Raw genomic sequence first — 12,964 nt, forward strand, 5'->3', positions numbered from 1 at the left:
TATCATTGGCAAAGTGATAATGTCCTCTGAAGTTATCTAAAAGAAGAGTGGCACCATGAGCCCATGATGAGTCAGATTTCAAAGGTTTTTCAACTATTAAAATTCCATAAAGCCTTTTTGAGTTATTTATCAAAGTATTGACAACGGTATACCATAAGTCCCTTAAACACACCTATAACAATTAGAGGGCATTACTAAAGAGAACATAATTCTGGTATTCCCTCAAGGTAGATCAGGTGTCTTTTTCTGACCAATAAACAAGAGGGCAGATAATTAAATTGAATTTGGTAGGACAATTTGAAACTCTTTTTTTTATTTTTAAAAAACGTGAGGCCTGTGAAAACCTTATTTTTATATGATATTTCCTCAGTATTAAAAAAAATGTATCTTTTGAAAAAAAAATTTCGAATGATTGTTTAACGTTTCCCTACTACAGAAAAATTAAGTTTCCCGTTTATTACTTAAAGTCCCCTTAGACTTCATTGGAAGGGGATTAATAAATGTCGCCAGTAATGCTAGTATTTGCTTTTATTTGGAGGCATAAGAATGGGAAAAGATTTTTGCAAATACTTGAGATACTGCAACCTGATAATCTCCAGCCCTTGCAATTATCTCAATATACAAAGTATTGGCTATACTTGGCAGTTATTTCAAAATTGAGGGAAAAGATTTGTATACAGTATTGACTTAACATGTTACAGGTAATCCTTCATCCATAATTCAAGCCTGCTGGTCATTTAAACTTATTTTAAAGGAAAGGAGTAAAAATAATAACCACAAAACTTATATTATGAAAAATGATTTTATTGTCAACAAAAACACTGCCTGGTCTAACAAATATCCTAATAATATATCATTTTATTAATCATACGTGTAAATGGAACCCCCTGATAACTAGATAGTGCACAAAATCCTCAAATCTCTCATTTTCCAATTAATACCAGCTTTGCAATGCTTGACAAAAATACATTGTGAAATATCATGTGAAATATTTTACATTTGGACACAATAGCAACTATAAAATGACATAATGTAGAATATGTGATTTTATTGGGGGGAATCAGCAATGTTGTTTTATCTGCAAACCATTCATTCTTACTATATACAAGTAAAAAGCAATATTTGTTGACCAAAACACCTTTTGAAATTTTATACATAACTCGCTAAAAAACATTGCATCTGACCTATAAATAAATGAATGGATACACAATTTCAATTCTTAAGATAAAAACATTCGGATAACAATACATTCCCTACTATTATTAGAACATATATCACTCTTTCAGCATACAATCGAAATAGATAACTAAAGTATAGTAATATATAAAAGGTACCTTTTAGGTAAAACTTAATCAGCATCATAAAACATAAAAACATTTTTATGAGACATGAGAAAGGGGTTCAAAATAAAATAATAAAAAGTATAAAAAGTTTACATTAGCCAAACTTTGATTTCTCACTTGACAAGATTTCAATTTTCAATACAGGTGTTCCTTTTGTCATCTATTGATGAGTTGATCAGTAATGTACTTAACATATATTGTGTGTTATTTCTTTAGACTTAACATTCAATAAGATCAACAATAGGGCTGTTGCTGTTGTTATCAAGATAGATTTACTCATAAATTAATATCGACTGAAAAAGTTAAAAAAAATCAAGACTGAATACAAATGAATCTTTTTTAATTGAACAGATATTTAAAACGATATTCTTAACATGAATATAAGAATCATGTCTTGGTATTTCATATCATATTATTTATCAATTTTTATACATTCTTAAAAAAACTCTATAAAAATTATACAATAAGGCTGTTTGTATCAGTTTTCTTATAGGTATAAAGGTGGAAATATCTTCTGCTACAATGTGTCTTCTATCAGTTTTTAGTAGTGGCAAGTAGATACAAAAAATTTAAATGTGGTTATAAAGCTGTACACATATACAGAGTGCATGTTAAAAATAAAATGAGAAGTTCAATAAGTGTGAAATGATAAAATGCATGTAAACTTTATTTGTCCTGTTGGGGTAAGCAATATTTAACCGAACACCTAAAAGGTATTTTACAACAATGATGAAGACAAATAGCCACACCATGATAACACATAACTCTACTGTTATACATAAGTATCCCTGAGTTACATTTATCTTGTCTTCTCAGAAAATAAAACAACCATAAAGTTCATTAAAATGCTAGTTCAGACCCTCAAAACTATAAAATAGTGTTCTGACACCAAATTTTCTGAATGGTAATGTACACTGGAGTTCCTGTTGTTTAAGAACTACCAAATCAAGAAATCACAATGACCAGAATTTTTTTATATAAAATTATGCTGCATAACTAATATCAACTGAAAACTTTTTTGTTGAGTGGTTTGCCGTCCATCACAAGTTTAATTTCCTCTTTGTTTAATGTTTCATATTTCATTAACATTTTGGCAAGTTCTTTATGTTGTTCTGAGTGGTTTGTCAAAATCTTCTTAGCTCTGTCATAAGATTCCTGTAACATAAAAATACAAACTGAATAAAAGAACAGCCTTCAAATGTCCTCTGCCAATGTACCTTTTGTACTACTAAGGGCAATAACTCCAATATTACTGCTGGCTCTTTTAAACTTTTTCATTTTTTCATTAATATTTTGAAAAAGTGTAAAGCTCACAATGCAATTTTCAATATAAACCATATTTCAAAGGTCATAATTCCTGTAACAATAGTTGATTGATACTTATTTTCAAACTTGTTTAAGACATTACTGATATATTTCATAAAGTCTGACAAGAAATGTAAGCTTGAGACTGCTAAAAATGCAATTTTCCATATTATTTTATTTTTCCAAGGGATATATACTCTTTGAAAAATAGTTAATAGCACTGAATTTCAAAAATTTCCAAGTTATATTGCTGATATTTATAAATCTTTGATAAACATGTCAGAAAAATTCTGAATAAATTGTACTCAAGTGAGCTTTATACAAGACCAGACACAGGAATGGATGCCCTGTATTTCTATGCCCCCTGCAACACAAGTTGTGCCTGAGGCCAATCAGAACCACATCATAGACAGATATAACTTTATAGATCAGGTAGCCCCTAGAGAAAAACAGGGTTTATTATGTCACATCTCAATTAATCTAATAAACAAGAATGTGTCCATAGTACATGGATGCCCCACTCCCATTATCATTTTCTATGTTCAGTGGACCGTGAAATTGGGATAAAAAATATAACTTGGCATTTAAATTAGAAAGTTCATAACCTAAGGAACATGTGTACAAAGTTTCAAGTTGATTGGACTTCAACTAAATCAAAAACTACCTTGACCAAAAACTTTAACCTGAAACTTGCACTATAATTTGTTATGTTCAGTGGACCGTGAAATTGGGGTCAAAAGTCTAATTTGGCAATTAAATTAGAAAGATCATATCATAGGGAACAAGTGTACTTAGTTTGAAGTTGATTAGACTTGAACTTCATCAAAAACTACATTGACCAAAAACTTTAACCTGAACGAACGAACGAATGTACGGACGGACGGACGCACAGACCAGAAAACATAATGCCCCTCTACTATTGTAGGTGGGGCATAAAAAATCAACATCTAAAAACTGGTTCAATCAAAAGTAGTTAGTGAAATGGCAAAATATTTCAAATATATATCCAAGCTGCTAATTTGGTTAAAAAACGAACAAATGACCAGGTTCATAAATGGACAGGCATGGCTAGGATTATTTTTCACTTTATTGCTGTGGTAGTGTGTATATAAGATAGCGGATGGGGGTTCAATGACATATTTGGTAATGATAGTGATGATATCTTATTACCTGAAGAAGACGTTTTATTTCTGAATCTATTTCTTTCGTCACAGCTTCACTGTATTGATTCACCATTATAAAGCCAAGCCCGCCATCTTGTTGCTGGATGTCAAACACACGAACTCCAATCTAAAAGAAAATAATTAGTACTATTATGTTGCTAATACAGTGATCTCTATCTGATAATGTAAATTATTTTTATCTGAGGCAATGCTCAATGCATATGTAAACATAAAGGAAACAATTTATTGTATAAAATGAACGAAAATGTTGTCAGAAATCTTATCCAATTCCACCCTCCAATTGAAAATTAGCATTTATGAATCATTTGGAACTATGCTTATTTTTCTTTGTATCATATCCTGTTTCAGTCGACACAAAAACCTATAAACCATCATTTGAAGCATGAAGTTTATTATAAATATGCTTAACAAGACTAACAACATTACATCCTTAGAAGGCATACATAAACAGAATGTTGTCGAGTTTAAAGTAAATAGAAACAATATGATTGTGTGCATTTATTAATAAATAAATTTTGTGTATTTACTGTCTTCTGATTGGTTAAAATTATTAGTTTTATTTTCAATGTTGTCAATTTTTATGGTGACACGCCCACTCTGACGTTGTGTATTCATACGCCAACATGTGTGTACGTTGTTATTGTCAAGGTAAATAATATAAAAAGTTCTTTGAGCCGTATTTTTGATAGAAATTTATTTATAATGAATGGCAATAATTTATTTTGATTTTATTGAACCATAAAACTAATTTTTGACTCTTCACATTTAACATAATCCGCTTCGCGGATTATTCAATGTGAAGAGTCAAAAATTAGTTTTATGGTTCAATAAATTCAAAATAAATGATAGCCATTCATTAATTGAAATTATATTATTTTAGACTAAAATGTGATAAAAAATTGCAATAATGAGACAAAATACTGTTTATCCATCCAAAATGATTTCAAAATGCGAGTTTAAATTATTTCTATATTAACCCCATTTCATTTTTCTCAATAATAAAAACATCATAATAATTTCTGAATTTATAGTTGTTCAGAAACAAAACATTTGTCCATTGGACACAATACCCCACTTGCATAAACATAATATTATCATTGTCCATGATATCAGGATCAAACTGTAATTTGGCATATAATTGAAATAGATCACATCATTATAAATATGTGTACTAAGTTTCAAGTTGATGTGGTTTACTACCGTAACAAAAATATTTAACCTGAGAATGTACTGATTTCACACTATCACATTTCAATGATAAGTTAACAGGAAACTGTGTGTCAAAATCAAAATCTGGGATAAAATCTAAAACATTAATGTCAAAATCACAATCAGGGATATAATCTTAAGATTCATATCATAATGAACATTTGCACCAGGTTTCAAGTTCTTTTTACCTCACCATCCTGTTAAACCACCTTTATCAAAAATTAAATCTGATACAGGATGAAAGAACGGAATATAGAACAGAAAAATATTCTCTTACTATCCTAGGAGGAAAGGGGGCATAAAAATACCACATTTTTTGTTGCTTTTTTTCTATGAATTTTTTATACTTTGTTCTTATTTTGGGATCTTTATTTTGCACTTTTACACCACTGTGCTAGGTTAGAGGATTTGGCCCAAGCAAACATGTGTAACCCTGCCACACTCTGTATGTACCTTTCTCAAGTCAGTTGTTGCTGTATAACATATAAGTTTTATGTTTTAATTATTTTACATTTCTCATTTAGGCACCTATAATAGCTGTAAGGATTTTCCTCATTGTTGAAGACTGCATGGTGACCTACAGTTTTTAACCCCTACATCACTTGGTCTCTAATGGAAATTTGGCTCATTGGCAATCATACCACATCTTCTTATTTTTATTTTTCAAACAAGTCTATGCCTTATTCGACAGATACCAAATCACAATTTAGCTTTATTTTACGAAATAAAGCTGCAATGACAAGGTGATAATCTCTATTAACAGAATTAAAAAGAGAGCAACTGGGTTTTTACACATCCAGTCCAACTTGGCATGTTGTATCCAGGCAATCCATTTCAAATCCATTTCAAGTTTGACAGCCGAAGCAACAACTTTTCTTACAAAAATTGCCTCCACATGATAGGCAACTAACAATTATTAAATCTTTCTTATAAACCTGTTAGTGAAGAGAATATTAACATTTATTCTGAATACTACAATTAACTATTACTACCTTATCTGACATTCCCAACTTTGTCACCATTGCTGTTGCTATCCTTGAAGCACTCTGAAAGTCACTGCTTGCACCTGCAAAATGATCATGAAAATTGAAAAGAATCAGCATTACCCACTCTACAGTCATTGATTTTTGTTTTTGACACAGACTTCTGCAAGAATATCAAGCAAGCCCAAAAGGCTTATTGTCATATCAAATGTATCAAAAATATCCAATATAACATATTTTAATGTCCTAAACATTGACAATAGGATTATGCAACTTAGAAAGTCTCTCCATATATACATGTATCATCTCAAATATAAAAAATCCTGTCATTAAAATTACCTTTTTCATAGATTCATAACTGCAATAAACAAGAATGTGGCCCCATCCACACTATCATTTTCAATGTTTAGTGGAAAATCTCTAATTTGGCATTGAAATTAGAAAATCACATTAAAGGGAACATGTATACAAAGTTTCAAGTTGATTGGACTTCATCAAAAACCACCTCGACCAAAAACTTCAACCCGAAGTGGGACGAACGGACGAACGAACAGAAAGACAGACGAATGGACACACAGACCAGAAAACATAATGCCCATAAATGGGGCTTAAAAATAGGGCAGATCTAAGCACAATAATTAGATATACTATGGAGGACAGTCATCTTTCTTAAATGTCCAATACAACAAAACATACATAAATGATCAATGGTAAGATTTTTTTTTAAATTTGGAACTAATTTACCAGGTTCAATCTACCATTTTCTACATTTGAAAATGCCTGTACCAGTCAGGACTACGACAGTCGTTGTCCATTCGTTTTTGATGTGTTCTGTCATTTGATTTTGCCATGGGATTAGGGACTTTCCGATTTTATTTTCCTCAGAGTTCAGTATTTTTGTGATTTTATTTTTAACCAGTGAATGGGAGACAATATAGCCTACAAACCTGTTGTGACATGATCACTTCCAAAGATGATTTCCTCAGCCACTCTTCCTCCCATTGCTACATCCATTTCTGCTGAAAGTTTTGCCTTGGTCTGATTGTATTCCTCTGTCTCAGGGATGAAGGAGGTCTGTAATTAGATTTAATACAATAACTTCCTGATTCTTTTTCACCCTGCTAATCAAATCAATACAAAAAGCTGTCAAACCAGGATATTACCACATTAATCATATATGTTACATCAATTTTGGCCATACGACCTCTATCATTTTCATCAGTAAAACATGACAAAACAAGAGCATTGACCGAAAAGTTCTTAAGTCATTGCACAGAATTGACTTAAAATGCCATTTTTTATTCAATCAAGAACCACAATTCTTGAACAACAACATTGAAAGACGTTAAACTTAACCTAAACTGTCTTCAGTAACAACAGGTTATCATTTGATTCTACTTACGTGACCTAGAGAAACACCTCTGGCTCTGATTGTTACTTGGTGAAGGGGTGTGGCCTATTCTACTTACGTGACCTAGAGAAACACCTCTGTCTATGATTGTTACTTGGTGAAGGGGTGTGGCCTATTCTACTTACGTGACCTAGAGAAACACCTCTGGCTCTGATTGTTACTTGGTGAAGGGGTGTGGCCTATTCTACTTACGTGACCTAGAGAAACACCTCTGTCTATGATTGTTACTTGGTGAAGGGGTGTGGCCTATTCTACTTACGTGACCTAGAGAAACACCTCTGGCTCTGATTGTTACTTGGTGAAGGGGTGTGGCCTATTCTACTTACGTGACCTAGAGAAACACCTCTGGCTCTGATTGTTACTTGGTGAAGGGGTGTGGCCTATTCTACTTACGTGACCTAGAGAAACACCTCTGGCTCTGATTGTTACTTGGTGAAGGGGTGTGGCCTATTCTACTTACGTGACCTAGAGAAACACCTCTGGCTCTGATTGTTACTTGGTGAAGGGGTGTGGCCTATTCTACTTACGTGACCTAGAGAAACACCTCTGTCTATGATTGTTACTTGGTGAAGGGGTGTGGCCTATTCTACTTACGTGACCTAGAGAAACACCTCTGGCTCTGATTGTTACTTGGTGAAGGGGTGTGGCCTATTCTACTTACGTGACCTAGAGAAACACCTCTGGCTCTGATTGTTACTTGGTGAAGGGGTGTGGCCTATTCTACTTACGTGACCTAGAGAAACACCTCTGGCTCTGATTGTTACTTGGTGAAGGGCTGTGGCCTCTTTAGTAAAATATGCAACAATGGTATGTCCTGCTTCATGATAAGCTGTATTCCAATTGGTATTCTCATCTGGTATCTTATTTTTGTTTTCAGGTCCTGAAACATTCAACAAATGAACTAATTTTTAGGTTTTACAAAATGTTCAGTGGAGGGGTTTTGCAATTTAAATTTCCTTTAACATAGGATATTTTTAGTCATGAATATTTTTTTATTTTTTTTTATCTTTTTTATCTTCAAAATGGTGATGTTCCATGAAAAGATAAGGTAAGGGAGGGTACTTTTAATTCTCATCTAGAGCTGTGTGTCAAACATTTATTAAAGTAATGGTGTACTGAATGTCGATATCATCTTGTTTAAGATTTTCATTTTCAAAGTGCCTTCCCTACATACCATATGTTTCAAAGGACAACCTACAAATGTATGTATTTTCTACTTTGTACATCAATTAATTCATAAACACTATAAACAGGTTCTATGTACATTTTAACAATATATATACCGTATTCGGCCGTGTATTGTCCGCATTTGTGTATAGTCCGCACCCCTTCTTCATCCCAAAATATCGAGGAAAAAGTCTAGTTCGCTTGTATAGTCCGCGGCAACTTTTGACAAGATCGGGTCCGCGAACAATGACGGAAAATGCTGAATTTGCGGTATTTTTTTTAAAAATTTTTTTTGCCGAGATCGGCAATATAGTAAGTATTGTTGTTAAAGAGATGGATAGTCAGTTAAAACTTATGATAAGTTTCTGAATTGGATCTTTAAAGATATATTTTTAATCTTTGTTAAAGATTGCAACACACTAATCATTGTGGTTAAAAGATCGATGATGAATATAAAATTATGATCAGTTTGTAAAAGAGGACTTAAAAGATATGTATTTAATCTATTTTAAAAGTCTTTAAAAGATTCTATTTAATTGCTTAATTAAATCGTCTTACAGACTATCATTCTTTACTAATTAATTTAAAGTCCCAAACAATGAAAGTAAGAACTGTATTCATGTAATAAATGTTAATTAATTCAATCATGTACATTTAACTATCGGCTTATCACTTTTGATATCATTGTAAGTGGTAGCTTGCCCAAGCCAATAAACTGTTTAAAATTCTAAAAATAAATATTTGGTATGCTATCAAACAAAAGAAATTAAAGATCAAACAGTTAAGATCGAAAATGAATTCAACTCAGACTGTAAAAACCAAGCTTATCCCTTTTGGTATATTAAATTGTTATAACTCTTTAATCTTATCATTTCTTTTATTGATTTGAAGAACTGCCTCAGGTTATTGAATTACATTCATCACTTGTCAAAAGTTGACATGGTTAATTAATAGCTTTCAACACACACCCGTAAACTCATTCATGTAAGACGATACACCTGCACAATATGACCTTTCACCTGGAAATATAGTTTCGTATACAAAATTCCACTTCTTTCGGGTTTACACTTTCAGTATTATTGGTTACGATTTACAATTAAAAAATGTCAGGTCTTGATTCATTTACGTCGATAAGTTAAGAGTTGAACACAAAAAGTCGGAATACGAAAATATTTGATACTTTAATCACACACTTTCAAAATGGCGCTTCGTTGTTTACCTGTTACACACGCGAATAATATTAAACACAATCAATCTTGGGAAGATTTCACTAGGTTTCAACTTGACTATTACGGTTTTACCATTGAAGGGTTCATCTTTCATTGATATTCAGGATTCAGGTACACTGTTGAGATGTAATGACACAAATTTGACCAAATCCGAAACAAAGCGGACATTCGATCAAAGGCGGAATTTTATGCAAATTACTAAGTCAACACGGTTAAATTGTTTATTTTATTTAAAAAAATACAAAGAGTAGTCAAGAATACAGTTGGATTGTTTATTTTATTTCTAAATAATACAAAGATTTGTCAAGAATACATTATAACATTGACAACACATGATGTTTCTGTTTCTTGGCCAAACCTCGTTCAACATGGTATCCGAACTCTGGAAAAAAAAGGTCATGAAATCCTAGAGTACTGCATAGTCCGCACCCCTTCCATCAATATCATTCCCAGGGTAAAAAAACGCGGACTATACACCCCTTTATACGGTATTTATATATAAACGAGTCTAAATTGAAAACTACGTTCAAACCTATGACTGCGTTGGATAAAAACCGCAATTTTTATACGTGTGCATGTCAAACAAATTTCGTTGTAGAAGGGTCTAAAAACAGCACAAACAACATTTTCCAAAAGACCAAAAGAGTGAAAAAGTATATTTAAACAAAACGCATTTGACTAACAGGTCGAACAACTGATGTTCTTTTACCCTGCTGATTGCCATTGGCGATTATATATAGAAAACACCAGATTAATATGCTGTTCCCTTATCATTCTCTTCAACTTCATACCTGAAAAGCTGAAGTTAATAAACCTACCCATCAAAACTTTATCCCTGGCCCAGTATAAGTGTTTTTCATAGACCATATCTTCTCCTTCCATGGCTGCTTTTAAAGCTGCTTGGTTTACCAAGTCCTGTATGTCAGCACCTAAGTAATATTCATAAATATACTGTTTTTAAAACATATAATCTCAAATATAGCTATTTTTCGAAATTTTCCTTTGATCTCACTGACTAATAAATTCGATTCTCAGCGGAGTAGAGTGATATGAAAATTTATTGTTAGAAACTAAGGGAACATGTGTGTTGTTAATGAAATTAACGTCTTCATAGGGAAAAAAGTGATAAACAGATTATCATTCTTTGGTCATCTCAACTTGATTGCTTTTCTCACTTTCAATGTACCGGCTCAAGCAAGAAAATCAATCTTGTTGAGATGACCAAGGATAATCTATAAATATTGTAATTCATATTCAGGATGAGAACAAATATACTATAGGAAGATTTTGTAAAGTGTGTTTACTTGGATGAAAGGAAAGAGTTTCAAATGCTACTGGCAAATATGTATGTTCTTACCATTAAAACCTGTTGTTCCCTTGGCTATATCTTCTACTTTTATATCTGAAAAAATATTAAAATGTACTTTCTTATCTAAAAACATTGTATTACTTATACATTCTTACATGTATTTAAAATAGTTTAATTTTAAAATCTCAACAAGGCTGTGGAAATTTAACATCATTAAGCAAGAGGTTAAGGTAAACTCAAATTAAGCAACTTTCAACAAAAATCCACTTCCAATTCCATACAGTTGGTTGCTATGTTTCAACAGAACAGGTGAAAATTGTATGTTCCAGTTCAATATAAGCATGTAAACTTTTGCAGTGCTCCAGTTAAAAAATGAAAGTTTATGAATAAAAATGACTGTTAAACTTCCAGTGGCAAATTATATGCATAATTTGGGCAAAAATGTGTTAATCCGATATATGAATATGAACCCTGTTTTGTACTAGATTAACACACTGAGTCAGATTTTTAGCATGCTAGTTCACAAGGTAAAAGTCTGCAGGAAGACATGTCTCAACACCCCTGCCACATTTGTTCTAAATAAAAGCCAACCAGTCTTTGCTCTTACTCCATAATGCTTAGAGTTCTTAGCAGAAAAGCAGCAAATACCAATTTTAGGTCTTTGGTTTGACACAGTTTGAGTTATTGTTAATTTGTTATTCCATCTTTGGTTTGACAGTTTGAGTAATTGTCAATTTGTTATTCCATCTTTGGTTTGACAGTTTGAGTAATTGTCAATTTGTTATTCCATCTTTGGTTTGACACAGTTTGAGTTATTGTTAATTTGTTATTCCATAAGTCTTACTTTTGTCAGCTTTAACTTTACCAAGGTACAGATTTAAGATATCTCTTCTTCCTTTCAGATCTGGAGGGAAAACTCTTACTTCAACATCAAATCTACCCTTTCTCCGTAATGCCCTGCAAAACAAATTGTAAAATACTTTGAAAATATAATTATTTTAACAAATAACTAAACAGCATCTTGATTGATTGATTGATTGCTTGTGGTGTTTTAATGCAACCTTTGGGCTATATTGTGGCAGTCAGATTACAATAGTAGAACTCAGGGGTCGAATTTAAGCTACTGGTCCTGCAAAAATGACATTAATTTGACAAACACTTATATAAATGACAGATGTTTAATTTTATTTTGATGCTTTCGTTTACATAAGTTAGACAGTAACAATGGATTTTGATAAAGGCTTTAATAATTTCAATGATTTTCTTTATCCAAATCAGGATCAAGGACAAAAAAAATATCAACATTGTCTTCCACGTCATCGCAATCCTCACGACGACCATAGGGTGCCTGACTAGGTCGTCTGGAGAGCTGTCCAGAAATATTCCACATTTCAATCCAATCTGAAATTTGACGATCCAGTTACGAAAATACATTTCCTATTTAGGTCTGTCACTGCAAATTTTTCACATATTGTACAGTTCATTAAATCCTGATCTACTATATAATGCAACCATTCACGATCTTTTCCCCATGATATTTGGTATTTGCGTTTCCTTTTGTGTCTTTCATATACTTTATTTCGATCTTCCTTTTGATTTTCAGTTATCTTAAATTTTTTGTCCTGCGGTTTAACTCCTTCCAAAATTTTCCACATGTTATATTGTTGTGAAGGACTCTCACCCGATATATTACTTAACTTGATTATAATACCCCCCAGTACCGTGTAATTGATTTCACAGGTAAATTTTTTTGTTAACAAGCGGAGATTGTGATGCAATCAGTGATTTTCTTGACAAGTTTCTACTGGTCCGCCGGACCACCAG

The 12,964-nt window shown here is 32.3% G+C and overlaps 1 protein-coding gene across 1 annotated transcript in view; it reads right to left on the reverse strand.

The window, feature by feature from the left end:
* Window positions 1-783: 783 nt before the first annotated feature.
* Window positions 784-12,964, reverse strand: part of LOC134707173 (ATP-dependent zinc metalloprotease YME1L1-like) — a 33,204-nt gene continuing 21,023 nt past the window's right edge. The window contains exons 13-20 of the mRNA XM_063566730.1: window positions 11,985-12,097; window positions 11,189-11,233; window positions 10,650-10,760; window positions 8,164-8,315; window positions 6,972-7,098; window positions 6,034-6,107; window positions 3,819-3,938; window positions 784-2,498 (exon numbers count right to left, since the gene is read on the reverse strand). Of these exons, the coding sequence (XP_063422800.1) occupies window positions 2,346-2,498; window positions 3,819-3,938; window positions 6,034-6,107; window positions 6,972-7,098; window positions 8,164-8,315; window positions 10,650-10,760; window positions 11,189-11,233; window positions 11,985-12,097 (895 nt within the window). The 3' untranslated portion in view covers window positions 784-2,345. The remainder of the gene's footprint in view (window positions 2,499-3,818; window positions 3,939-6,033; window positions 6,108-6,971; window positions 7,099-8,163; window positions 8,316-10,649; window positions 10,761-11,188; window positions 11,234-11,984; window positions 12,098-12,964) is intronic.

Source organism: Mytilus trossulus, chromosome 2, assembly GCF_036588685.1.
Source record: "Mytilus trossulus isolate FHL-02 chromosome 2, PNRI_Mtr1.1.1.hap1, whole genome shotgun sequence".
Taxonomy (NCBI): Eukaryota; Metazoa; Mollusca; class Bivalvia; order Mytilida; family Mytilidae; genus Mytilus; species Mytilus trossulus.